The sequence below is a fragment of the Melanostigma gelatinosum genome (genome assembly GCF_949748355.1).
Source record: "Melanostigma gelatinosum genome assembly, chromosome: 6".
Classification (NCBI taxonomy): domain Eukaryota; kingdom Metazoa; phylum Chordata; class Actinopteri; order Perciformes; family Zoarcidae; genus Melanostigma; species Melanostigma gelatinosum.
Genome location: NC_136639.1, coordinates 17376243 through 17403463, shown reverse-complemented (window position 1 = coordinate 17403463; position 27221 = coordinate 17376243). Strand labels below are relative to the sequence as shown.

The window sequence follows — 27221 nt, the reverse complement described above, 5'->3', positions numbered from 1 at the left end:
AATAGACAATTAATCCCAGTGAAAACATTCAAGAATTATATCTGAAGTGTGACTCTTTAGATCTAAGCCACAGCTAAAGCCTGTCTTTGTGCTTCTGGTTCTGTGCTAATCATTGATGCGTCTGTGGGTTCCTGTCTCACCAGCATGTACTACAGTAGAAAAAGAGTACTGCTTTTAATTAGGATATTTATTTATAACATTTATGCTATATTAATACGTCTCAGTATTCCAGCTATATTTTAGCAGGTGACATCTCTCTTCTTACGTAACTGGTTTGACAGGTTGCCTAACTGTGTCAGTGTGAGGTGTCAGCTGTTCTGCCTCTCGAGGTGTTTGGGACAGATAGAGAACCTATAGCGCCACATGACTGCTGCTGTTCACCAGACGCAACACGCCTCGGTTTGTGAAGGAGAGTTAAAGCATCGCAGTTTACTCTAAGTACCATCTTACCCGCATGTGACCCGTATGTGGATGAGTTGATCTCTGAACACTCGTTCCCTCCTAATTCTTCCATTTACGCGGTCCTAACAGTTCCAGTGCATCCATCGTGAAGCGTCGGTAGTTCGGCCCTCTCCTAGTCTACTGACAGCAGAGTAAAATAGATAAAGACAGCTGACAAAGGTCACCGTTTTTAATTGTACATTCTTGAAGGGATGAAACTGTATCCGTATGTGCAAATTACACATTTTTTGTATCACCTCTTCTGTTTTTTTTACACTTCAGCTGCTTCTCATGCCCTGTTCTGTCAGCGTGCATAGTATGCTACTAAAGTCATAATTATAGGCTGTCAGGCAGGCAGCATATGAGCGCAGACATCAAGTAGACAGAAATAAAGAAAGATAAACATAGACATGTATTTCATGCCAGAGGAAGGCTACTTAATGCAGGGTCAGTGTGCACAGGTCAGTGCATGGATTTATTTTTACATGGTGGCCCTTTGTGTACTCGGTTGTTGTGCTCCAGTTCCATACAAGATATTTTGTACACCATTTCATACTTCATGTTAGGAGTGCACTATTCTGTAAACCTACACTTCGTGTGAGATTGTCTTGGACTCTGTAGCACCAGTTGACTGGGTTTTCTTTTAGGTCTTTTGAGTTATGAAGTGGAAAGTTATGGATAGGTGTTTGGTAAATCGGTATAAAGACAACAAGGAGAATGCATTTGATCATGCCGTTATTTCTCACACCTCTTTACCCAATTTCAAGAAATAGGCAATTTGTGAAACAAACTGGATAAAGAGGAGTGTTATAATAATAAACAACACATTTTGTCAAATGTGTCTTTCTCAAAAAACAAAAGTTAACAAATTGAATACTTTCTGCCAACAACGGCAATGTAATTTGTCTCCAAACCCTCTTCAACTTGCTGCTGATTGCAAGCATAGAGTGGCCTCAACCCTTTTCACAAAATCGCATAAAGTGGATGCACTCCAGCGATTTTGATCAGATTTATCCCCACTGAGGCTATTCCAATCACATTAGAAATACATTCGCATGCCCCAGTTTTCTTCCACAGCCTTTCCCATTCAATTCTGCCTTGAACAATTGGTTGGAATGCCACCTGATGGGTGACTAAATGCACATTGTGTTGCTTCTTTTAGCAGAGCAAATTAAAGTTTCTCATTTTTGTTTCATGGTTGTTAATGTCTTTCTTTTTTTCAATTCATTTTGTAGGATAGGACATGGTAGGTTTGCTCAGCAATGGGTATTTGAGTGACAACAAAGTCAGGCCATTGCACCTTTCTTTTTAATCGTATGTCATCACATTGAGGTCATATGAGCATGTCCAGTCCATTGGCAGTTAAATCTGCGTGGCCTAGTTGAGGTACATTCTCTCTCGCTCTCTCTCGCTCTTTTTGATCCTTCTGTGTTCCTCTCACAGCTTGTACCCATCTCTGTCTCTCTCTTTCTGTTTATACTCTTAAGGTCTCGTCTGACCTGTGAACAAACCATGCAAGTCATTTAAGTCGACATGGATTTATTCATAAGCCTGTTCTGAACTTTTGAGGCACAACTACTGATATACATGCAGTGTCATACACACACACACACACACACACACACACCCACCCACCCACAGGGCACAGGTACATACACGCTGTGCAGTTGTAGCCAGACAGCTCATTTAGAACAGCTTTCAGTCCTATTCGGGTGAGATTCATTTAGGAGGCTGACTAATGTAGTAATTGTCACAGCATGTTCGTGGTTTTTCAGTCCCATCCAAATCTCATGTTGGTAAACTCTGTTCTGGCTGGAGCAAAAAAACATATCCTTGTTATCTATAAATACCGATATCTCTCCTGTAAAGGCAGGTGAACAGAGTCCATTCAGATTCAATACCGCTGGGTTTTGTTTTTGTTAATTGTTTTTCTATTTCCGAGAGGGAAAGGTTTTCTTTTTTTAGGTTTTATCACCATGGAAGCACTTAGCGAAGCTTTTAGCTTTGTCCTTCTTGACCGTTATCTTTTGTCTATGTAAAGCCCCCACACAGGCCTCAACATCAATTCGTAAAATGAGGGAGCCAGAAAACAAAACCCATTAAAACGTTTTCAGACACTTGTCCCCACGTACGCAAACACACGCACACACACACACACACACACACACACACACACACACACACACACACACACACACACACACACACACACACACACACACACACACACACACACACACACACACAAATCACAATCAGATACACTGGTGCTACTTCTGTTTCTTTAACTTTCTGAAACAGACAATCTGAGTCTTGGCAAAGCGTGCAGAGGTGCAAAAGTAAGATGGGTTTTATGGGGTAGTGCAGGTCTCCAAAGGGCAAGGCAAGTTTATCTGTTTTGTACCTTTCAGCAGCGAGGGAATACTAAGTGCGTTACATAAAACATGAAAGTATTAAAAAGCATTGCATTTTAAGGCCTTACAAGGTATTCAAAAGTTTTAAATTGATGTTAGTTCTTAAATGTTTTCTATTAGATTCTGGGCTGTTGGGAGACATTATACCACGATAACGGGGGTTTGTTGTGACAGTGGTTTGTGCCTGCGGGAGGCTGTTCAGTCTTTTTTTTGTTTGTGGAGTTTCAGTCACCAGCAACACAGGAGTCCTGTTAACCGAATATATATATATTAGATATGACATATAGTATGTATGTGTAGATACAGTATATATCATTGACTTTGTAACAATGAATGAAAAATCTAAAGGCCGTCCGTCATTTGACGGACTGGAGGCCTTGAGGCGCGTCTGTGACCACTACGGGTCACAGAGTGGTACCGGTGGCTGAGTCCGATCCACTTTGTTTCTTTCCCATATACAGAGCCAGTGCTGTGTATACCTTTTAAACATTCCTTTAACGGGTAATAATCCATTATGACAGAGAGAAAGTTCTAATGAGGCCACGCAACCTGCGGACCTGTAGCAAACACAAAGGTGCCGCGTTGCCGGAATTTGAATGAATGCGACCTTGGTCTTGTTTGTGTGTGTGGCTCAGCTCAGTCAAACTGACTCACCGATAGCAGCACACAGCAGAGGAGAGACACTGAAGCACTTCAAAGCACACAGTGGCGGTATTCAACGTGGGAATGAGAACAGGCTGCGCACCCTGCTTACTGGCCCAAACGCCCTTTGCTGACACCCAGAAACGTCCCTAAAAGTGAGGAAGAGGAGGAAAAGATATAGAGATAGAGCCCCCGCCACAGACTTCTCTAAGGGGTGCATAAGTGATGATTGAGAGGGAATATGTTTGTATAAATCTTTACATTGTTTTCTTTTTAAAGACAATTCCTCCATATATACCGTTTAAATGAATAAATTATTTCTAATTGGTTAATCTATCGTTCCATTTCTTCTGCTTTTCGGGGTCCATATCTTTTTAATTTAATTAATTGAATCCTTGCAACTTATTTTGACATGCTGCTGGCTAAGTTGCGATTGCTTGGTGGTATTAAAATGTGTTAGAAAAGTATTTTCTGTCAAGCTCCTTCTTTATTTTCTCACACAGTTATGTATCCGTTCATCCCATTGAGGGGGCATCATAACGACCACAAGTTACATTTGTCCATTTCTGATTATTGATGAGACTTGAGCATCAGGCGAGCAGGCTGTGTTTGCATCAGGTCATTTAGAGGATGTTGTTGCAGCTATATGGTTCCCTGTGGTCTCCCTCTGACTCTATGTCTGTCCTTTAGCTAGATGGCTCCCCACGGTCTCAGACCATCATGCTCAGCCTCAGGCCCTCTCTGTCCTCTCCGTCTCTCTATCACTGCCCCCCCCCCTTTCCTCCCGTCTCCGCCTCATTTTCCTCCTGTTATCTTGCCCCTCTTTTCATCTCCTGCTTTTATGTCCTTGAAGAGGTAATGATCGTCTGTCTGTCATCTGCTCCTTCTCTCTCTCGCTCCGTTATTGCTTTCCTCTTATTCCCTCTGATCTTCTCACTGCGTCACTCTCTGTCCACATCTTAGCAACCTGTCAGTTTCAGAATATTTTAATCATAACTGCTTGGTCTGGAGCCCGATTTTGGACCTCCCCGTGAGTCATTGTGTAGCCTGATATCTACTGGCAGCTCCCTCTTGGCTGTTTGACAGTCAAATAACTGAGCTTTACAAAACCCTGCTGTAGGAAATCAGGTTGGCAGACTTTAAATGTAGCCGTTTCCCCTTCAGTAACTTAAGTTAGATAAATGAGACTCAAGTAACAATCGCGGCACACATAAACATGATACATCATCAACATCAAACACATTTTAATGTGACATAATGCCATTTTTAGAATTATTTATAACCATCTCTTGCTGTGAAGCACTTTGTAACTGTTGTTTAAAAGCTGCCATAAGAATAAAGTTATTTTGATTATGACTCTCCTGTCTTCTGTCTCGGTTGCTGCTCTCCATCTCCCCCACAGTAATGTCCCCTGACAGCACAAGGTCATATTAAAGTGCTATATGTGCTCTGGGGTGCCGCCATAGGACACGCCAAGTTTATCACAGACACGTAGAGAGAAGAGGAGATCACAATGCCTGCTGCATGCATGCCAACTTTATTACACGTACACACACACACACACGTACGCACACTAGCGAGACCTGCAACAAAAACGCTCATAAATGCACATAAAAACACTTGAAAACACACGTAAACGTTTATGGAGTCAGTCAGAAATTCACACGTGCACACACACACACACACACACACACACAGACACACCTTTTGTATGTTGTCATCCTCTTAGGCTCTATGTATTGCTTTTGTGGGAATATGGTCCCTGAGATAAATCATTGCTGTCTGCAGTGTCCTAAGTAATGTGGTGTCTTGTCGCTTGTGTTTAGGACCCCGGCAGGGAGGAGGCCTTGCTGCAACAGCTGAGAGAGAAAGACGAACTGATTCTCAGACTCCACAAGGAACTGGTAAGGGTTGAGTTTAAATGCGACTGCAGTACGAAACATTATCAGCATTTTTCTTGAGGTCTCACCAACAATTCTACTTTTTGCCAAGGTATCGCGCTTTGATATTCAAAATGCCTAGTCGGCATAAAAAGTAATCAGTATGAGAGAAGTTGAAAGTTAAAATGATTGTGTGTTCATTTTGGAGTACAACTTAAAGACTGCAAGTCAAGCTTTTAATTTATAGCTAGTATAGTTTTGAAATTCATAGTTCTGTAATAACAAATGACGCTTTTACTCAACCAGATTTCAACAAAAGCTACAAAAATGACAGCTCCATTTTGACTTCCTCACATAACAACATAGCATTCGATAGCAGCTGCCAGCCAGAAGATTGTTCGGACGACGGTCGTTCAGCGATAGGTACACATGGTGTTCAGTAATGACAAATATTAACGAATCCAATAAATCTAAATGTTTCTTCATAATACGGTAGAGTCGTGTAGCTAATAGGAAAAGCAGCTCATAGTCTCAGACATTGACGTATTGAGGTTTGCTCATCTAATTGTATCTCTATCTCAGTTTCTTTCTCCCTGTTTTTCTAAACTTTGAAATGAATAATTTAAGCAGCTTGAATGTTTTTGAATTATTTGTTTTACGGGTATAAATTGAAGACTAATTGCCTTTGAAGCACCATTTTTCATTCCCTTTCAAACATTTCAAAGAAAGTTTTACTTTTTCAATTTTGCCAAACAGCTTTGTCAGTTTTCCTTCGTCTTGTGTTGTTCTGCTGTGTGAGACGACCTACAGCAGAGGGCGGCGTGACAGGCAAGACTGATCACAGAACGAGAGAGGAAATGAATGTGGGAAGGGTTTTTATAGTTGGCTTGAAGTCACAGCATCGATGTCACATGGCGTGGCACCATAAAGCCCGTCTTTTCCAATCTTTGTTCATGTAAACGGCTTCTTCCCACCAAATTAATGTAATAGCAGGATTATGATTTGGGACTTCAGTCCAGCCAAGAGAGAAGTATAATGTTTTCATAAATCTGCCCCTGTGGACAAGGATGGGAAGAGTGGATTCATTTCCAGCATTGGATATTTGATAATACCAAAGCATATGAAAATGGGGATTTTGGAAGCTCGATGTTGGATGATCTGCGAAAATTCTCCATACGGCAATGTTTTTCATCATTTGTCATTTGCTCATCCATAATTTGTCACCTGTTCCATCAAAGCAATGTAATGCAGACATTATGCCGGGCCTTAGCAGGATGATGTGCCAGCGTAATGGCGCTACAGTGAGAGATGCCAGTCCAACCCACTGACTTGAGTCTCATCTGGCATCTGTTTGTTTGATGACTTTCTGGCAGTCATATCTCATTTGTCTCCCTCAGCAGCACCTATCTTCCTCTCTCCTCTTTCTATATTAGCACTGTGTGCGCATAAAGTGGAGGTAAAGCTAGCGTAGGCAACTTATTTTTTTGTGATAATTGTCAAAATTCAAATTACATCCTAACAGAAAAACAGTAAATCAAATGCTCTGACAAAAAGAAAGACAGAAATAAGGTATCTGTGGCTGTCGCAGGCCTGTAATAAGCCCCTAAAATGATTTTGTTCTGCCTTTATGAAACGATTGGAAGGCCAACCATCCTTTCGACCTCCCTCCTCACATACCCTTGTGCACTCTGCCACTACACTCATTGCATCTTCCACAAGGCCGGGCAGACAAAAACTTCCCAATGCTAACGTGCTAGCTTGACAGCTGTGACAACGAACGATCGCCTTGTGTGTTTTTAATTCAATTTTACACGCGATTGAGACATGAGGTCGTCACAACAACAATGCGCTACTCAGGCCTCCAGGGAGGATACTTTCAAGATCTAGCTTACTCTTGCTAGTTTCTCCAAAGTTGACTTAAATGGCCACTCAGACGGCTACATGCGTACAGTTTCCCCAGAACACAGCTGTGTCTGGAGTTACCCGCTACTCACAATAGCCACTCCGGAAAGGAGCTGTATTCAGACTGTTGACACTGTTTAACAGTTCATGGAAGCATCATTTCTCTCCTTGACAGGCTAGACTAAAGCACCCTTTTAATTGCAGTCAATAATTTCTTGGAGGTAGTTTTCTTTTCTTTTTTAAATACATGCAGCAGCCTATAATGCATTTAACATTTATTTATAATTCCATTTCACATGGAAATGGACTACTTTAGCTGATTAGAAGTTATAGAAGAAATGTTATCTTTTTTTTGTATGACAGTATTTCACTGTGGCAGTCTGTAGCTCAGGCTGATTCATTTGTCTGGAGGCTGCTTCAGTAGATGTTATAGTATAGTTGAGATAAAGATTATAGTGACGTTGTCAAGAGATTATTAAGCAGAATACATTTCACCGAACTGCAAACTACATCAATGCCTCAATAACAAACCTACAGTTAAAGTAACTCCTCTATGACGGTGTCAAACAACTGAGCAACACAAACATTTGAAGTTGAGCCAATTTAGGGGAATAAGGCTGGCGATACTCTATGTTTCTTATTCTCATTAAGTCTGGTGGAAACCAACAGCTCATTAGTCCGCCTTTCAATACTTTCTGAGCTCCCCAGCCTATTTGCTGCATTCATTCACACTAAAGATGTGCATTTTTAAAAACAGGTCGCCATTTTTAACAAGGATGAGAAGTTTCCGAAAACAGCAAGGCACTGTATTTTTTAGCAAGCGTTGATAAAACAGAAGTGCATTTTGTAGGGACTGTTTACAGCAGCAGTATGTGGGATTTGATCAAAAATAAGTGTTCATGGTTATGAAGGAACAAACATATAGAATATCACATGCCTTGTTATTGAAGTCTGCAAGTCTGTCTACAGTTTGATCACCCTTTTACATTTACATGGTGTTAACTTCTTTTTCTCATTACCCCGACACCCCTTGTGTAGTGTAGAGGTGTTTCCTCTCTCTCTCTCTTACTCTCTGTGCGCTCATCCATCAGTCTTTAGGCCATGCACAAACACACACAGATGCTGATCTGCCTTGGATGTGTGTGTATATTCATTTGTTTGGCACTTCTCTCTGACAGCGATGTTCTGGCTCACGCGACCGGCTGGATTTGATTTCCAGACATGCTGTGTGCCTGTGTGTGTGTGTGTGAGTGTTTTTTACGAGCAAAAGTGTGCATAAATCTGTTTGTGTATCCATCCGATCCATCCAGTGTCCTTACTGCAGCCAAAGCCGAACCTTATTTTGAATTCACACCATATGTCCTTCCTTGGAACAAAGTTCATTCTGTCAATGTTTCAAATTCAGGGTCCATGTTGTGAACATTTGCGAGGGTCTATATGTGTCTCGGCGTGAGTCGGAAAGGGATACCTTGCCTGACACAGCCAAGTTAAAGTGCAGCATTTTGAAGGAACGGGCAGCTCACAGCCAACGCTCTTTTTGCTCTGCCTCCGTCTGTAAATCTGCCAGTGAAAACCTATTAATTATCTCCTAGAAGGACCTGCTAGCTGGCTGGCCATCACTAGCTGTCACTATTTATGACTTTTCTCCTCTCTCTGCCGCTGCATTTTGTTGAAGGGATGTGCTCCAACTGCAACATTTAGCTGCGGAAAGCTCCTTTTGCTTTTAATGTGGGCATGGGCATGACCTATGAAAACTGATTTTGAAGATATCTGTCAGCTAGCCTCTGCTGGATTTGAACAGGACGGCGAGTTGGGTTTAGAGCCACACCGTAAATGTACTTTTATTTCATTCTCCTTACCATTAACCCATCCTTACACCTTGTCTTAATTCTGGTAATTAATTTAAGTCAAGGTTAATGAATTTCTCAATATTTCATATCCAGTGCAACTTTCAACCCGTTCTGTTCCCCAGCCCATGAGCAGCGTAGGTGCGAGCGTGACAGAACGATTAGCTACGTCATCGTAAAATCCTCCGGGTGGAAATAGTGCTGGGCCCTTCTCATTCAAAATAATCACACAGAGGTAACACAGGAGTCGGCAGGTTCCTGGTCATGTTTAAAGGACTGTATGTTGAAGGACAGGGCAAACACTTTCCTCTCTACACAGCCGTCTATAAATCTGCCCGAGGAAACCGATTCATTATGTCCCAGAGGGACCTTTCTAGTAGGCTGGCGCAGTACTAGCAGTCACTTTTTATGAATTCTTCTCTACTGGTGCACTTTGAGGAAGGTCCCTGCTCCAATAATGCTGCAGAAAAGTTCTCCTGCAATTCAACCCAGTTTTATGACCCCTTGGATTTCCAAGAGAGTCAGCCGAAGGGGGAGAAAATGATTTGTCTCTGAGGTTCTTAAGAGGTGCAGATTTGTTTCTTTTCTCTTAATAGCTAGTTATGCACGGAAGTGTTGTGAGTGGAGGCATGAGTCTGCTGGGAGAGCGTTTGGTTTTTTCAGATGTATTCATATATAAAGATCTTTTTTTGGGACACGGCTGATGAGTGTATGTTTGTTTTGTACGCAGGAGAGTGCCAAAGCTGCCCAGAAGATGAAAGACTGCCAAATGACTGACCGTGCAACACAGACGGAGCACATAGGGCCAGAGGTGAGATACACACACACACACACACACACACACACACACACACACACACACACACACACACACACACACACACACACACACACTGTCTCTTTCGCTCTGACAGATGCAAACAATGCACTCTGCGTTTCAAGTTTGGGAAATGTGCTTTATGTAAGAGCGCCTGAATCTATAAGATTACAAATAAGTAAATGAAAATCAATTCCAACAGAAATCTTTACTGCAAGCCTCTTCCTTCTCTGTCCTCTTTCTTTGTTATCCTATCTGTGACAATGTATTTCATGCTGAGCCTCAGCCGCCACCCTTTCTTCCCTCTTTCCTTTCCCAGTTCTTTTAGAGCGTTTTCACACTGAGCTTAAGCAACAATCCATCTTACTCATTCCAAAGATGTTGTACTGCAGTGACATTCATATTATAGTCCACTCCCTGCTCCTCCCCTCCTTCCTCCAATTCCCACCGTGCTGAGAGAGGGTGCTGTGCTGCTTCCTACCTAGGCCCTTGACATGGCCTCTTTGGCGTCACTAGGGGCTGACAGTATGGGAGCGCAGCAGACCTAATGGATGACTGTCTAAAAATGGCTGCCTGTAATGGAAACAAGAACAGACTTTGGGGTCTGTTTCTTTGTTTTAAAACACTTTTTTTCATCTCCTCTCAAAGTTTCTTTATACCTTTAATCCTGCCGCATATAAAGTTGGCAAGAAACATTGTTAACGGGGGAAAGCTGTTTCATTGTGTGAGCGAGTGGGTGCGCGATACTCACACTAACATACAGACTTACGCACAAACACACAGATAATGTTTGACTTTACTCATACAGTGTCAAAATAAATGCACATAACAGAAATGAACCTCTCCGTCTGCTGCAGAACACCAACTCTTACACGACTGTGCTTTAGCTACCGGCTTCACTGAGCACTTACTTTATATTCTTGTGTTTGGATTACAGATATTTAGACAAAAGAATGTCATTAGCTTTGTAACCTCTGAGATTCTCCCACTGATAACTGCACACATGATCAGAAGATGTGTTACAATCATGGCAAATCACACTGGCACCTTTTATTCCATTTAAAGAACTGCTCTTCCCACGATGAAGTACTCGCAGTTTCACAGTAGAGTAAGTGAATCCTGAGCAGTGGGCTTGTTCATGTGTGTTTGTGAGTGTGTGTTTGATGCCGCAGCGTGCGGCAGGCCTATTTAGGTTAGCTACCCCAGTGCATCGAGGACAATCGTCGAGCAACAGAAAGTGTGTCTACAAGTGGGGCAGCTATTTCTACTGCGTCCGCCACTTGACGAGGTCGACCAGCACACTCATCCTCTACCTCACTCGCCTTCTTTTCCAGAACATTCTCCTGCTTTTCTCAGTTGTCCTCCTTTTCTCTCCTACTTGTGTTTGTTCGCTGATCCCCGAAAGTGCAGAAGTTAGCTTTTTAGAAGTTCCTCTCCTCACCAAGGTTTTTAGGGCCTCCAGGAATCCATCAGGGATGCTCCTGCCCTGGTCACGCTGTCCTAGGACAGCTCCACTCTACTTTAACCGGGATACCTTGTGTGTTGCTGTGTTCTAGGAGGGTCCGGAGAAGTAAAAGTTATTTCGATGGTAGGAGTGCATGCCTCACTCCTCACTGACAAGTCAAATTGTGCTTCCAAGTGAGAGTTTGCCTGAATTTGAGTACAGAGAAATGTCAGCTGAGATGCTTATCTTGTCAGCTCTCACAACTGCAGTTAGTAATTCACTATGTTCTCAAAGCTATCATGAATAATGGACCATTTTGCATTTTACATTATATTGCCAATACTGGTTTCCACATAGTACACATTGACCCTGTGTAAGAGACATACTAAAACAGTCTTTAGATATGTGGACAACATCTACATATACAAAGCCACATCATATTCTGGGACCTTGTGAAGAGCGCTGCTAACTGAAGAAGATCCACATTATCCACCTGATGCTGGCAAGATGCAGTGAAGTAAGAGGGCCCAACACAAAACCAGCATCCATTCTCATTGTAAAGATTAAAGATTCCTCCTCTTTCTGTCAGTGTGCCAGTGTAAAGATGGCAGCTAAGGTCTAAGGGAAACTGAGAAAGAGTAAGACAGAGAGGGAAAAAGAGGGGGGGGGGGTGAGAGAGAAAAGGCCAGAATCTCTTTAATATCCCGCAGAGACTCTTTCGAGCTGGAGGTCTTGTGACTGTTTGGAAGTTTGTTTTAGAGGGGATTGCATCGATTGAGATTGCTTTCTTTCAGCAAGTTAATTTCATGGGCATTCTTAAAAGGAACATTTTATGGGGGGAATCAAAAGCTCTTGATGTTTAGCTCACACTCACTCCGTCTTTTTCACTCTCTTCTCTGTCATTTTCTATTCTCCCTAGATTTGTGCCTCCTTTTTTTAACTGCAGCAAGCAGCTCCTTAACTCGCTCTGTCCGTTATACGGTCGGTCCGCCAAAAAGAACGTTACAATTTGCGGTCAAGTGTTTGTGAGGTTGTATGTGTGTGAATGCACGTAACGCATGCATACAGCCGTGCGCATACAAGATGACAGCTTTCGTGAATTTGAGCTTGTTACTCTCTTTTTGTCCTGACTTCACACCCACCCGTCACTTCATCCCCTCTCTCTTCTGAAAAGAATGAGAGGAGCTGAGGGATAGTTGAGGATCGTTTATCGTCTGTTCATGGGCTATTACATTTGAATGGAGAAACATTTAAGTAGATCATGCATATTCTTTCCTCTTTATAGTCTATAGACTATAACTTAGAGGTGTGGAGATGGAAGAGAAGAAAAGCGATATGATTAACATTTGACATATTTCAACATTCAACAAATAATATAATTGTGACATAAAGTATGACCAACTTAATTTTTTTACGAGTTATGCCTATTCTACTCCTTGTAGCAGATATTTCACTTTCCATGATTTCAAAGACTGCTGACAGATAACTTATTAGATATGTAAGAAAGCCAAACATAACTGACAGCCAATGCCAAGACCAGGCAACAGAAACAGTGAACAGATAATCAGATATGTCCCAGTGGGACCGGATAAAAAGCTGTTTACTCTGCTGATACAGAATCCCTCTACAGGACAAAAGACAGATTATCAAGAAAAGAAACACTTTGCGGCTTCCTTACAATTTACAATGGACTGTGTGCTTAACATCGGTTAAAACAAAACAAAACAGCTGTTCATTTGTCATCTGAGAGTATACTTTGGATGTTTGGACATCATGTTATCCAGTACTTACCTGCAAAGTCTATTTGTGGCCGATATATCCACAACTTTCATCAAAAATGTGTCAGTAAATATCCCTTTGATGGTACTGTGACACATGACAACACTATTCCAGCTCATCAGCATCAGGGGGCGCTCATGCTCGTGCACAAGGGAAAAGACCATGCGTCTATGGAGAAAAAGTCAGTGGGAGCGAGAGGGGCGCTGGATCTGAAGACGGTTATTTCTTTGGGTGTTTGACTTCAAATATTAACAATCTTGCTCCCGAAAGTCCACCTTTAACTGCTTCCGTCTCGCGCTAACTCGTGCCACCTTTCAGCTGTATGAACATGAACGCTTGTACAAACTAAAGCAGGCCAGCCATCGATTATTTTTCTTGGCCTTTGTTCTCGGGATGTTTTTGTCCGGGGATATTGATCCAGAGGGTGAGAAGGCTTTGGTCTAGCTTTCCTTTGCTGATGTCCAAATAGTGTTGCTGTGTACAGTGGTGACACGGATCATGTTTCGCAGACCCCCCCCTGCTGAGAGAGCTCTCCTAATGAGCACCGTTGGTCTTTATGTATCGTCCTGGGGGCTGGGGAACCCTGAACCAGTATGTATGATGACAGAGATCACAGGAACCTGCGTCACCACATCTGTGACAATTTAAGCAGGAGGATGGAGTTTCCAGTGCTGATTTTGACTATGTAGGTCTCCAACTCCTATTCCTGTAAACTAGATCATTTTGTACGGTGGTAGTCCGCCCTGAGTAATGCTGCTGCTAAGGATAGAAATAAGAAAGAATGATAGAGAGAAAGAGGAGGAGATGGAGGCTGAGCACTAGAGAGGCAGTTTTCTGCCCTACTTAGTTTTTATACATTCTTTTTATGTCTGTCAGTCTTCTTGTCCTTCCATCTTTCTTCTATAAATGTATGATTTCCCTAATCCTTCTTTTCTTCCTCTCGCCATAAAAATGCCTTTAATTTTCCTTTATTTCTCTCTGCACACTTTCTTTGCTCTGATCTCTCTCTATCTTCATATTGCACCGCCTTTTCTTTCTTTGTCTCTGGCCCTTACTAACCCACCCCCCACCCTTTCCATCATCTTATTCTTCTGGCTTTTAGACTGCATGTCATTCATCTCAAACCTTTGCTGTCTTTCTTTTCCTATCATTCTTCTATTTCCTTCCATCGTCCGTCTCTTTCGCGTGTTTCTCATCCATTAGTTCCTTGATATCCTCTCGCTCTGCCTTCCTACATTCTCATCTTCATGGTCGGCCTCTAACCTGTATATCTCTCTGTTCGCGTTCCTTCCCCCTCTCCTCTCATTCCTCTCCTTTATTACCGTTCATCTTTCGCCCTGCCTTGCCCCTCCCTGTCATTGCTCATCCTCTATTACAGTTTTCTCTCCAACTCTTGTTAACCCTCTCCTCTCCTGTTATTAACTGTTGTGTTTACGCTGTTTATTTGCAGATCAGCTTCAGTTCTTGTGCTGATATTTATGTTTACTGTCGGGGTAAAAGTTGAATCCAGCTGGTCTCTGTGGGTGTGTGGTTCCCAGCGGCGAGTTGTGACAGCAAACGTGTAGGTGGTGGTCATTAAAGTGCGATGGCTGTGAACTGTTAAGGAGGTTCAAGATCAAATGTGGCAGGGTGTTGGCTCGGAGATGAGCTGGTTTCCATCACTGCAGTGTTGCTGACCTGCATTCCTGGAGTCGTTTGTAGACACTGCTGGTCCTGTGGACAAGGATGGACGGATACACGGAGAGATACAGTAGAGTATTTTATTGCGGTTTTATGATGCTTTTTACTGTTCAAGAACTCTTTCCATCTGCCTGTTAGGACTAGAGCCGTGTGAGCATGTGTGCGACTTAATGTTACGATGTAAGTGGTCGAGAATCAGTGTGGTAAGGGAACGCTGGAGAGCATTACATTGTTTCTATGGATCAACAGTTATCTGAGGTTGCAAGGTGTACTGGATAGCTGCACAGCTCTTTAATAGTTCTGCATGTTATGTGTTGGTGTATGCAGTATTTGCCTGCAGGTACTTTGCAGGTGAGCTTTATAGGTGCTGGTCAGCAGATTCTGTTAGCTTGGGACAGAGCAAAGCCAGCTGTTTTCACATGTTTCCAAACTTGGTGCTAAGCTAATCGAAATGGCTACTGGCTGTAGCTACACAGTTAGTGTACAGATATTAAAGTGGCATCAATCTGCATGTTTTCTAAAATGATGCAATATTCCTTTAACTTTTAAAAATAGTCTTCATCAACACTTGTGTTGCTATGATTCGACCACAACCACTTTATTCTTCTGTGTTATTGTACATTTTTAGCGTGGGAGTATTTTTGTTTCAGTCATAAAACTGACATTTAAAATCAGCTTACAGGTCTAACACATTGCCCTGTTAGCAGTCCAAAGTAACTCAAGATTATTCAACTGTATTACCATAACAAAGCATCCACTCATTAGGGCAGTATGATTAACACGAATGTGCTTAGATATCCACTTAAAGCTAAGCTCCTGAGCAGACCTTCATATTGAGGCTAAAGACAAATACTGCTGGACCATTAATATGCAGTCAGCAACATGTGGACGCCACATTGGACTCAAAATAAATAACTATAACAGTAGCAGGATAACAAATTATTATTTAAATGCAAGTTTATTGACCAAATGTGTTTTCTCTGGTTTAATAGAAGATGATGCAAGGTTTACTAATCATAATTCTTCATGGGAATACTGTGCTGTGGGCATTGTGTCCTTGTCTCACGGCTTCTAAGCACAATGTTGTGGAATCGGTATAGCATTTGTAGTTTTTGGCAAGCAAATTGCAGTGTGGGTACAAGAAGAGCAACCCTGTGTGGGAACATGGAGAACAAACCACCACTATTTTTGAACCCCTACTTTGCTGCGCTGTCACCCACCAGCTCTATTTTTTTTTCTGTTCATCAAAACTGTTGCCAGTGATGCAAAAGCACCTTTACGATTATTCATAAATATTACAGAAAGGAGGCAAGTGACTCCTTGTCCAGTGTGTAGCCAGTGCACATACCCAGGTATTTGAATAGACACTATGTGCTGTAGCTGTGAGTGAGTGAGTGAATGCAATAATGAATATGAATGAATGAACTAAGCATGTGGAGGAGTCACATGGAAGGGAAATGACAACCTGCCACTGATAAATACACATTATGGGGCAGGCAGTGTTGGAGCTTGCTTTATGATTGCTGTGAAAAATATACCCAAATATAGTATTGCTTTCTCCTCTGATCTAACAACAATCCCTCTCTGTCTCCGTCTCCTCTTCTTCTTAAATTACTGGTTGCTCTTTGTGTCAACATGTCTTCTGTTTCCAGGGCATCAAGGCGCACAGGAGCGCCACTCTGTCGTCAAGGAGACCACTGAGTGAGTGTCTGTGTTCTGATATCACCTGACTGGACGTGGCCTTGTCTTGTGGTGGTCTACCTTAATGTACCGTACTAGATTGGAGATCAGGGGGTCTCGCTACTGAAGCTTGATTAATCTTCCAGGCTCTACAGGCTGATTGAACTCTGATCTGCCTATTGTTTTACATCACAAATCAGCTAGTGCTGCGCCTGTTCCACTTGTTTTCCACAATCAAGTCATCTCCGTGTAGCACTAATGTGTTTCTACACACTTAATACACTTGAGTTCAACATGAATTTATGTATTAATCAATGCTGGTATGGAGACCCTCTGAGTTAAGAATGCCACCTGCACTGCCTTGTCATGTAATGTAGACAAGAATGCTGCCTATTGTGCCTACCTTGTGTAATCCTACCCAAAGTGATGGTGACCCTGAAGGATCTTGGTACCGAGATCATTTATTTTCTGTTTTAAGTCAATGCAACAGAAATGTAAAATCAATGTAATATTTTCTGTGGTGTAAGTCAGAGGGGGGGGGGGCATTAGCTTATTGTAATGTACAGTGAACATAAGGTAGAGCCCACGATATCAGGTTTGGATTTCCAATGCTGTTGTGTGAAACACTGCGCAGAAAATATGATGTTGAAGGGGAGTTCAGGAATTACCGAAAGTGAAAATGGCTCCGGGGAGGAAAGCTAAACAAAGCGTACTTTTTCCCTCATGCCTATCCCCTGCTTCCTGCCTATACCTACCCGCACTGTGCTGGATTGTACTGAAGTTGAGCATGCTTTAGGTTAAGACCACCGATGTGTGAATGCAGTGTCCCAGTCCTTCCTCTTCCTGTTCATGTGTGAACCTTTACCCTGTCTGCTAATGCACTTGATCTGTAGCCCCACGTGTCACAGCACTATAGAACCTTTTAATCGACCCGTTTGACCTGTGACCTTATCCAGACAGGCTTTCACCAACCTCCACTCCACCACACATTACACATTCGAAACACACCCACACACATTCATAGACACAGGCATGCACACAAAAATCAGACTCCACATGCACACACTCAATAAGGACACATCCATTGTTAACTATAAAGTACAAAGGGCCTGTTTCTGGGGATTTGATGTGTGTGTGTGTGTGTGTGTGTGTGTGTGTGCGTGCGTGCGCATGCACTCACATGTGCTCAGTGATATATAACTGCTGTGTTTGAAGGTCAATGCAAAAAGTGACAATAAGAGCCATTAGAGCTGCATTTGTGCAAGGGCACCTACAGACTTCCATCCGTGTGTATGTTTGTCTAACTGTCTGTGCGTTTGTGTGTAGTTGAGTTATTTTTACACAAACCAGATTTGCTGCAAGAAGTCCCTCATCGTCTTTGTGTGCGTGTGTGTGTGTATGTGTGTGTGTGTGTGTGTGTGTGTGTATGCGTCTTGGCTATTCCTTCAGCTCATTAAACTCCTCAAGGGCTGACGGTAATGCTGTGCTGTTGAATTATTAGTCACTTCTGGACCTGTTGCAGGACAAACAGCATTAATGAGCCAAACCCCATTTATTCAGCAAGGTGAAACCAAGTGGCAACCACCATGTCTGAGTGCGGGTTGAGTGCTGCAGCCAGAATAGCCTCACGATGCAGTTCTTATGATGTCCACTAGAGGCCTGTGCCCAAGAAGACACAGACTGCTTGTACTGTAAGTTATTGGAAAAGACTCCCGACTTCTCTTTAGAAATACAAAATCAGTATTTTTCTCCCCAGCAATGGCTAGTTGCACTTCTTTTTATGTGAGTATTGGTGGTAATTTTGCTAATTAAGCTCCATCAAGGAGTCATTAGGGTTAAAGAGGCATATGTTTGGGGCCCAAATTGCCTCTCAAGCACTGAGAAAATGTGTGATGGTTGCTGCTCGTTCGCCAAAGCTGAGCCTCTCTCAGGCTCCACTAAATGTGGTGAACCTAAAGTCGAGGCATCGTAAGCCACACATACACCACATCTAGTCTACAGTCTTAAAACGCTGACTAAAGCAGTAAACTATTACATTTGGCTGAAGTGTTTTGGCGAATCCGCCAACACAATTTTATTTTTTTTATTTTTTTTTTTCCTTTTTTAAATTTAGAATTGATAATAAAAATATCCCCATAGTCGAAATTATGAGATAGAAAGTCGAAGTTATGAGATAGAAAGTCATAACTATGATAGAAAGTCATAATTCCGAGATAGAAAGTCATAACTATGATAGAAAGACATAATGATGAGATACTTAAACACAGAAGCAGCTCTTTGGCTGGTTACTGTACATCTGAAATGGAAATGTCTTGTGAGTACATTGAAGACTACTTTAAACGTGGCTTTAAAAACACATGAAATACATGTCGGATTGTGCAAAACACACCCTTGAAAGGATTTTAAGCTTTGAACAAAATTATTGTAATAACTTGTTTGATATTTGTCTTTGCTATTTTCTTTAATAGTTTGATCTTTGATAGAGTAATGTGGGTTTCTTAACCCTAAATTAAAAGGATTTAAGTTATAATTACAGAAATGTGCTTAAATATATGTTTACATTTATATAACTGCATGTACAATATTTTTACACTTGAATAAACAATAATCAAATGCAGAGACAGTTATTTACCAATATGTTAGGAGTAGTTACATTTACACAGTCTTACATTTACAACCGGCCCTTTGAGGCCGACCGTGATGCTGATGTGGCCCGGAGTGGAAATGAGTTTGAGACCCCTGCTCTAAGTGGACCAGAGCTCTCTGAACTTTTATGAATTCATTTGGATTGTGACCCGGTGACTTGTAAACATGCATTTTAGTTGCCAAGCAAAGTCAGGGCTTGTGTTTGAGTTTTCAGGGAGTGGTGGTGGTTTGCTTATATCGACGTAGTGAGAAGGGGTAGCAGGTGGAGAGAGCGAAATAGTGTTTGTGTGTCTGTGTGCGTGGGTATCTAAGCCTGCCCAGTGGCAGTCACGGCGAGATGAAAGATTCCTTTACCCAGGTGGAGGACGCATGCCAGAGGAAGTGTTGTGTGCGTGTGTGTGTGTGTGTGTGTGTGTGTGTGTGAGTTGTCCCTTCTGGGGCTGAATGAGGTCAAAAGCGATTCCCTATTTTGAGCGGTTCAGTGTGTGTGCATGCATGTGTGGCCATATCGCATCTTTGATCCTCTGTTTCGGGTACCCATTGTGGTTCCCTTGTTGCCTGCCTCAGACAGGAGACGATATGGTACAGGTGTGTGGGTGTGATGTTGTCAAGGTAAAACTGGATGCATCCAACTGGCCCCTGCCATCTGCGGGTGGTACTTTTGAGAGGAGGTGGCGGCAGCCAAATCATTCCCAACAGCCTCACTGCACTGCCATACAAGACCCTCAGAGGTGGGATCTGTGTGTGAGAGATTGTTTGTCTGTGTGTGCACACATGAGGCTAGCTTCAGTACTGGCTCGCTGCCAGAGCACTTATCTAACTCTGATCCACAGCGCTACTCGCTGTGACTCCTAATTATAGACAGAGGCATTCAAACATACACATATACACACAGTCTCATGCTCTCCCGTGTACCATTCACACTAATGAGGCTCTGTCTCCGAGGAAGTACCAACACTCCTCTCCTGTCCTTGATAGAAGCAACCAGGACCAGCTCCTCTGCCAGCCTCCCTCCAATTCCTCGACTCAGAGAGAGCAAGTTAGACTCATGCATACGCACAGACGGACACGATGAGACGGAGAGGGAGCTCAGTTAGATAGAAGCAAGAATGTAAAGACAAAAAAAACTAAAAACATGACGCTATGAGACGTGTGAGAGCTGAAGAAACGCTGCAAGAAGTGGAGCAAAAGAAAGAGGGGATGAAAGAGAGCTGGCGTGGGGAGCAGAGGAGATGAGAGAGATGGACTGCCAACAAGTCGACGGATAGAGATCATGACGGGAGAATGGACAACAGGGTACAGGAATGGCTTGTAAGAAGAGCAGAGAAGGAGAATATTTGTTCTGTTTATTTATTGAGATCCAGGATGCATGATCTACATTCCCACATGTTTTCTCTGCCTCCCTCTTTCTCTCTGTCTCTCTCCTTCTCCTTGTTTCCTCCTTTCTCTCTCTTTGTGTTTCCTTTCCTCTCTCTTTGCCCCCCCCCCCCCTCTTCCTCCTCCCTCTGTCACATCACAACACGGTGTAGATGGCACTTAGTCAGATGCTTAAATCCTTCAGCATTTGGCTCAGGTGGCATTAGCGTGTTATACATCACCGCGCAATATGTTCTATTCGATACAAATATTGCCTTGCAAAACACCCAACAGGGAAGCAGAAGCCCAAATCTGGATTTGTTTAGTTGGAGGCAACATTTCCTCTCATGTGTATCGATAGCCCAAGCCTTAACAAGCTATTTACAGCTTCCCAGCACACCTTGTTCTTACAGCGGTGCTTTTATCATGAGCATTGAGGGGGGGGAAAAGTCTATTTTCAAATGCACAAAAAGTAAGCAAAAAAAAAGACCCGCGACGCTTGACGAAAGCATTCCCAGTCAATCCATAATTAGTTGTCTGTATGTGCCTTCTTCCTGTGTCCTCTAAGTAACTTTACCAAGGTAACACCACTCCTGCTACCACCTCCTTCATCTATAGGTAGTGCTGACAGAACAGAAGAAAGCCAGCCGAACTGAACAGGACAGAAGGGATGTGGTGGCTACTCACCCCACCGAGCCCCAGGGGCAGCGCAGGGGAGAGAGGGGGCTGTCAGCAGAAGGTGTGCGTGCGGTGGTTTGTGTGTCATTGAAAGAAGAGAGAGCGAGTATGTGTGTGTGTGTGGGATTCTTTGATCTGTGCTCCCGTGCATGGCTCCTCTCCCCCACGGGCAGAGCAGAACGGCACAGGGAGGCGGGCACCTAACTGGGCACAGATGGCAGCAACAGACAGGGACGGTGGCGACATAAACACGTTCATAAATAATTATCCGAACAATGACACCGGCGTAGGCGGGAGGGGGGACAGAAGGAGAGTGGACGAGAGGACGTGAGGAAAAGATAAGGAGAGGATTTGGGAAGGCCAGGAGAAAGAGTGACAGAGAGGGTAAAGGGGCAAGACAGGATGGGAGGAAGGGAGAGGGAAGAGAGGGGAGGGAGGTCAGGAGAGAAAGGAAGTAAAGAAAACTCGGAGAAGCAGTCAAGTCAAGGACAAAGGAAACGAAGGACGTATAAAATATAAAGGCGACTGTGGACGAGAATATAGTGTTTGAGCTCCAATAAATAGCTGTTGATGTTACAGACACCGTATGAGAATGGTGAAACTTAAGAAAGACTAAGCAGGCGAATCTTTAGCTGCTATTTTACAGAGTTCAGGGTCCACAGATCCACAAGTCCTGTAGCGGTTTGAGATTTTAAGAAAATCAAGCTACTGATCAACCTCAAAGGCACGATCTCGTATAGCTTTATGTGTGGAGCTCTATAAGGGAGTCGAAAGGATTGGGCAGGGTTACGATGGCGAACAAAATCAAAAGAAAAGTGTGAAAAGGAAATGGAGGGTAAAAAGAGCAGAGGGAAGGGACTCAAGTGCAGACAAAAAGGAGACACGGTGAAGGATATAGATTTATTAAGACAGGAGACAGGAGACAGGGTAATGATGAGGGGGGGAGAAAGGAGGGAAGTCAGATACTGTACATAGAAAGGAGAAGTGGAAGACAAATGAAAGCAATACTCTGTTCAATGACAAAGTCGTGAAGTCTTAAAGAGGACGACACATCCAGTGTGTGTGTGTGTGTGTGTGTGTGTGTGTGTGTGTGTGTGTGTGTGTGTGTGTGTGTGTGTGTGTGTGTGTGTGTGTGTGTGTGTGTGTGTGTGTGTGTGTGTGTGTGTGTGTGTGTCTTGCCAAGTGTGCCTCCGAGTAACCAAAGATACCAAATATGCCATTTTGGGGAAACGTGTCTAAAATGATAAACAAGACATAAAAAGATGACGTCTTGCGCTGCAGCAGGCCTTCCTGCACAAGTATGTGTCTTGTTGCTGACCTATAACTGCTCTGATCAGTAATGAATGAAGAGCGGTTCTGTCTGCCTCTCGACTCCCTCGCCTCCTCAACATCTTTCCCCTCTGTCCTTCTTTTTTCTTTTCTTTTTTTTGTTTATCCGCCACCTGTTTCTCTTTTCCCTCTGTCGATTCTCCTTCATCATTTTCTCTCTCCCTCATGCTCCGCCCGGCTCCCCCGCTTTTAGTACCAGACAACATATCTGTGGTCACGTATTTATTCATTTGAGTAGCGAGTTAACATAATTAGGAGCCGAGTTTGACGCGTGTGTGTGTGTGTGTGTTCCTCCTGGCTCTCAGCACCCTTTAGATATGTTCCAAAAGGTCAAGGCCAGATTCACATTTTAACTCGGGCGACAAGAGGCATCCCTCTCTCACTTCCTCGCTCATTTTCACTCTGTCATATTTTTTGCTCATAATATCCCCCTAACTCGTAACTTAATTGGATGCAATTTGTTCTCTTTAGTATGCTGCCCTCTGTGTCACCTTCCTTGCATTCACCTTGAATGATTAATTCATAATGGCTCCCATCCTCATCGGGTATCGAATCAGACAGATTATTTTCTTTATCAATAACGTTTTTCAGCAAGAGCAAGGTGCAACGACAAAAAAGGAAATCATTAAGTACTTTTCAATTGTGCTAAACCGATAAAAAGAGAGAGTAATTGTATTTGCGATTGGTGTGTAAGGACGAAAGGAAGCACAGTTGGACTTCTCTGTAGAAGCGGTAGTTTTTGAACGACAACTAAGACGCAGGTTGTCCCCGATGACAGTTTCTCTCAAACTTCAAATGTCCCCAGATGTAACAACGGAAACCTGTGTTTTGAGGATCAAACAATCCTGGCAGCTGCAGTTGCAACTGATGCCAACACAACCCAGTTTCACAGCAATAACTCCACACAAAATATCAATTCACAGCGTTTGCTGCAGAGATCGTTAGCTGTTTACTCTTTTTTTTAATTCTCCATTAACTTTAGGCAGACATCATTTCATGCTTGCCATTTGAAGTGTTTCACCTGTTTTGAACATTCTAAATGTCAGTTTATCTTAGTCAGTGTTTCATTTTTCATATACATGAGTATATCTTATCACCTATGGATAGGGTATGAGGCTGTTTTCAAAAATCCTAAATTGATCTGGCATCGCCACTCGTTATCCTGCCGTCCTGGTCTTTGATCCTCCTCTCATCTGCCACCGCTCTCTGTCCCTTCTCCAGACCTCCCACTGTCTTGGCGTCCTCTCCAAGTGCTGCTGCCTTTCACAGCTCCTCTCGCCTCTCTCACACTCTCTCCTCCTCTCTGTCTTTACTCTTCATCCCCACTTCTCTGTTCAGTTCACCATTACCTGACATCGTTTGCTTGTCCTTTCTCCCTTTGCAAATGACTACTGATGCATTTTTTTTCATGTTGCGTGAATAGACATTATGCGTGCATGTTTTTCCGAGTGGATTTTTTTGATTATGGTAGGCTTGAGGGTAAGGATACACATTTGCTCTTATGTGAGGCAGACTTCACTGCCGTTTACACGTGTACAACACAGGCCATTTTCTTTGGCTGCTCTGTTTCCTTTTGTATATGTGCCACATGGACATGCAGCACACGCACGAGCACAAACAGGCAACCGCACAGATCGCTAAGAGCTCTCTCTTACAAGTACACTTACTGTCTTAAACCCTGTTTTGAGAGTCACTGCGCTTTTCCAAGCAACGTGATGAATCTTGCTTCTACTGTCTGTATGTCTGGATGTGTGTGTAACGTGTAACATGTGGGTTCTATGTTTTTGAACTGTGTTTTGTGTGCCTCATTAGATACTTTAGAGCACCCTATATTGAAACTCAAATGAATATTAATGCAGAAAAACATTTTGTTATGCCTTCTCATTTCCAGCTCCCACTTATTTTACTCTTCAATGCACTGTTTGTCTATTCTCCTGACAGGTCACCCACTGAGTTGTAGACTTGTGCTGTTGAATGTTGTGCGTATGTTTGCGACCACATGTGGCGATGTTGTCTCCTTGTTCCTTGGTGTGCATCCCCATCCGTGTTCATCCGTGTCCTTGTGGTCTCATGTGTGTACTCCATGCTCATGTTCCACCTTACTCATCTCACTGCGCCGTCTCTCTTGTGTCTTCTCTTATGTTTTTCCATCCATACGTCTCCCTCCATTTGTCCGGAAGCAGTAACCAGCATGGTATGACGAAGGAAGGAAACAGGTAAAGGTGTCTGTGTTGGGTCAAACATCAAACCTGGGCCTGAAAATTGCTTTCTCCCAACTGTTATTTGTTTTTTTTTTATTGCATGCCAGCTATATATTAAATATTTGATATCAGATCTGTTATGAAAGGCATGAAAGACAGAAACAAGGTATGAAAATCCATATGTATATCTTGCTCTTTTTTTTTTTTTTAGCTGTCCATTATTTGTTGTAATTGATAGTCTGGCAGGCCATATACTTTGTAATGGTCTATTCGCCCTCTAGGCAGGGATAAGCTCACAACTGGCCCAGGTTTGTATGTGCCATCTGTACATGTATCCATCATTTATCTCACCAGTCATTGCTTAGCCTGTTTCTCTCTCCAATCAAGACAGCTGAACATTTGAGTTACCTTCGTTATGGTAAATGTGACCTCATGGGTGTATTCCAAAGCGATCTAATTCTATGTAGGTCTCAGTGCTCTCAAGTGGCCCTCTCGCACCTGCCAAGTCTCTCCTCTCCACTCCTCTACTCTCAACGATGGAAATCAAATGCCATCTATATCGTCTAACATGTGTGAGAATGCAGAAAAAGAAAGAAGTCTGTGATGGAGACAGCCACTTTAGACGATTGAGACACTTGTTTTTTAAAATTCATTCACTTGAGCAATGATTTAAGTGGGTAGATTCCAACTGAAGATGGAATGCATTTCAGATGCTGATGTTTTTGTCTGACTCTTGTCTTTAACAGGCTTCATCCTAATAAATGTCAAAAATGGTCTTTTTATGGCTCAAAAGAGTTACAGATAGATTTATTGACTCAGACACGAGCTTCATCGGCTGTCTCTCATAATGAGATATGAAAATTATATTTTGATAATCCAATTACGTCAAGTTTAAAGCACTTAAAATAACCAGAATAATCCACATTCATCATTTCTTATTCATTCCTAATCAGCATTTATTATTTGTTGTCCGTCACACATGATTCTCTTTTGATTCATGAATCAGTGTGACTCAGCAGTGATTTGCATGGCCTAACTACCTGTCGACAGGTAATTCCTGCTGAGTCGAGCCACAGGTTGGTGGTTTTGAGTGATGGCAGGTGATTTGCATTGCTGTGATTGCCCTGTTGGCAGTATATTGGGTGTCATATCTCATCTCAAGTCAAATGTGTCACTGTATCTAAATCTAAAAATGTGTTGTTGAACTGCACTTTTCACATCACGCCGCAATCATATGCATATGCGCCGTACCTGAACACATCGATGAATCAAAAGCATTATGCTTTGTTCCTCGAGGAGTTGATGTGCTGCAGTGGTATTGTGCCACGTTATCTTTGTTTCCCCGCCCACTTAGACTCGGCTATTGTACCATATATTTAATGACGCTTCGGCTGAAGACGCTGCGTTTGGAAAGAGGATCACACTCTTAACAGAGGCACAATGCAAACGGTCATTGTGTCCCTTTTGTAGAAAGCAACAATGTCAGCTCACTAAATGGCGGCCTGAGTATAGTATTTGTTGTCATCTAGTAGAGTTTTTGGAGCCGTTTCTTACAATTGTTTTCCATCAGCTGAACCAGACAGTGTTTGTCAATGCGCTCAGGCGGATTACAGTGTCCTATCTGTACATTAGCCTATATTGGAGGAAATTGTCCGAGTGACTCTGATATCGTTTTTGTAAATTGGCCAGTCAAGACACAGCCCAATGCCGGGCGAATGATCTGATGAAGAAAGCACGGGGGATTGTTAGTGTAATCGGTTTGGAGCGGCGTGAATCGACCTCTGATGGAAATGTTTTGCCACTGAGCGCAAAGCCGCGTCACTCAGTTCTGTCTCCAGTGCATTTTGGCACGATGGACGTCAACATTTTATCGGCCCTCTGCGAATGATGTGACACGTTTTCGCACCGCTGATGATTAGATAAAAGATTTGTTGCCGACTCAATGTGACAAATGTAGAGAAAACAACAGAACAGTGTGAAGCACCAAAACGCAGAGACAATGGTCGTCAGCTTTCAGGCAACAACAAAGCCAGTAAGTCGCTCTTTGAAATTCGAGCGGGGGCTTTTGATTTTCTCCTTTTAGAATTAGAGTGGATCAGAGGGAGATAAAAACTGAGGGCACACAATATTAAGTTGCGAGTGTGGTGGGCCTTGAAGCCCTCAGTTTCCCCCCCAACTCCCCATCATCGCCCACCCCTCTCCTCAGTTCACAGGCTGATCGATTTGCTCCGGTCATATGAAGACACATCTGTGAGTGTTTCTTAAAAATGTATCGATTGATCCATCTCTAATTGTAGACAGCGCATGCAGTTTAATCTCATGGGCAGTTATTGAGAGAGAAGATGTGTATTCATTATCAAACGTGTGCGTTTGCCAGAGAGAAGATGTGTATTGGTGTCCATATTGGGGAAGAGTTTGTGTTGGTGCACGAGAGCAGCTGGTGTGTGTGTGCGGGGTCTCAAGGGGAAAAGACATGAGATTATCT

At 42.9% G+C, this 27221-nt stretch overlaps 1 protein-coding gene across 1 annotated transcript in view; it reads left to right on the top strand.

Moving 5' to 3' along the window:
- ccser1 (coiled-coil serine-rich protein 1) overlaps positions 1-27221 on the top strand; it is a gene marked incomplete at its 5' end in the record, with an annotated part of 98643 nt that overhangs the window by 41606 nt on the left and 29816 nt on the right. Inside the window, 2 exons of the mRNA XM_079269922.1 lie at positions 5324-5401; positions 9857-9937. Coding sequence (XP_079126048.1) covers positions 5324-5401; positions 9857-9937 — 159 coding nt within the window. The remainder of the gene's footprint in view (positions 1-5323; positions 5402-9856; positions 9938-27221) is intronic.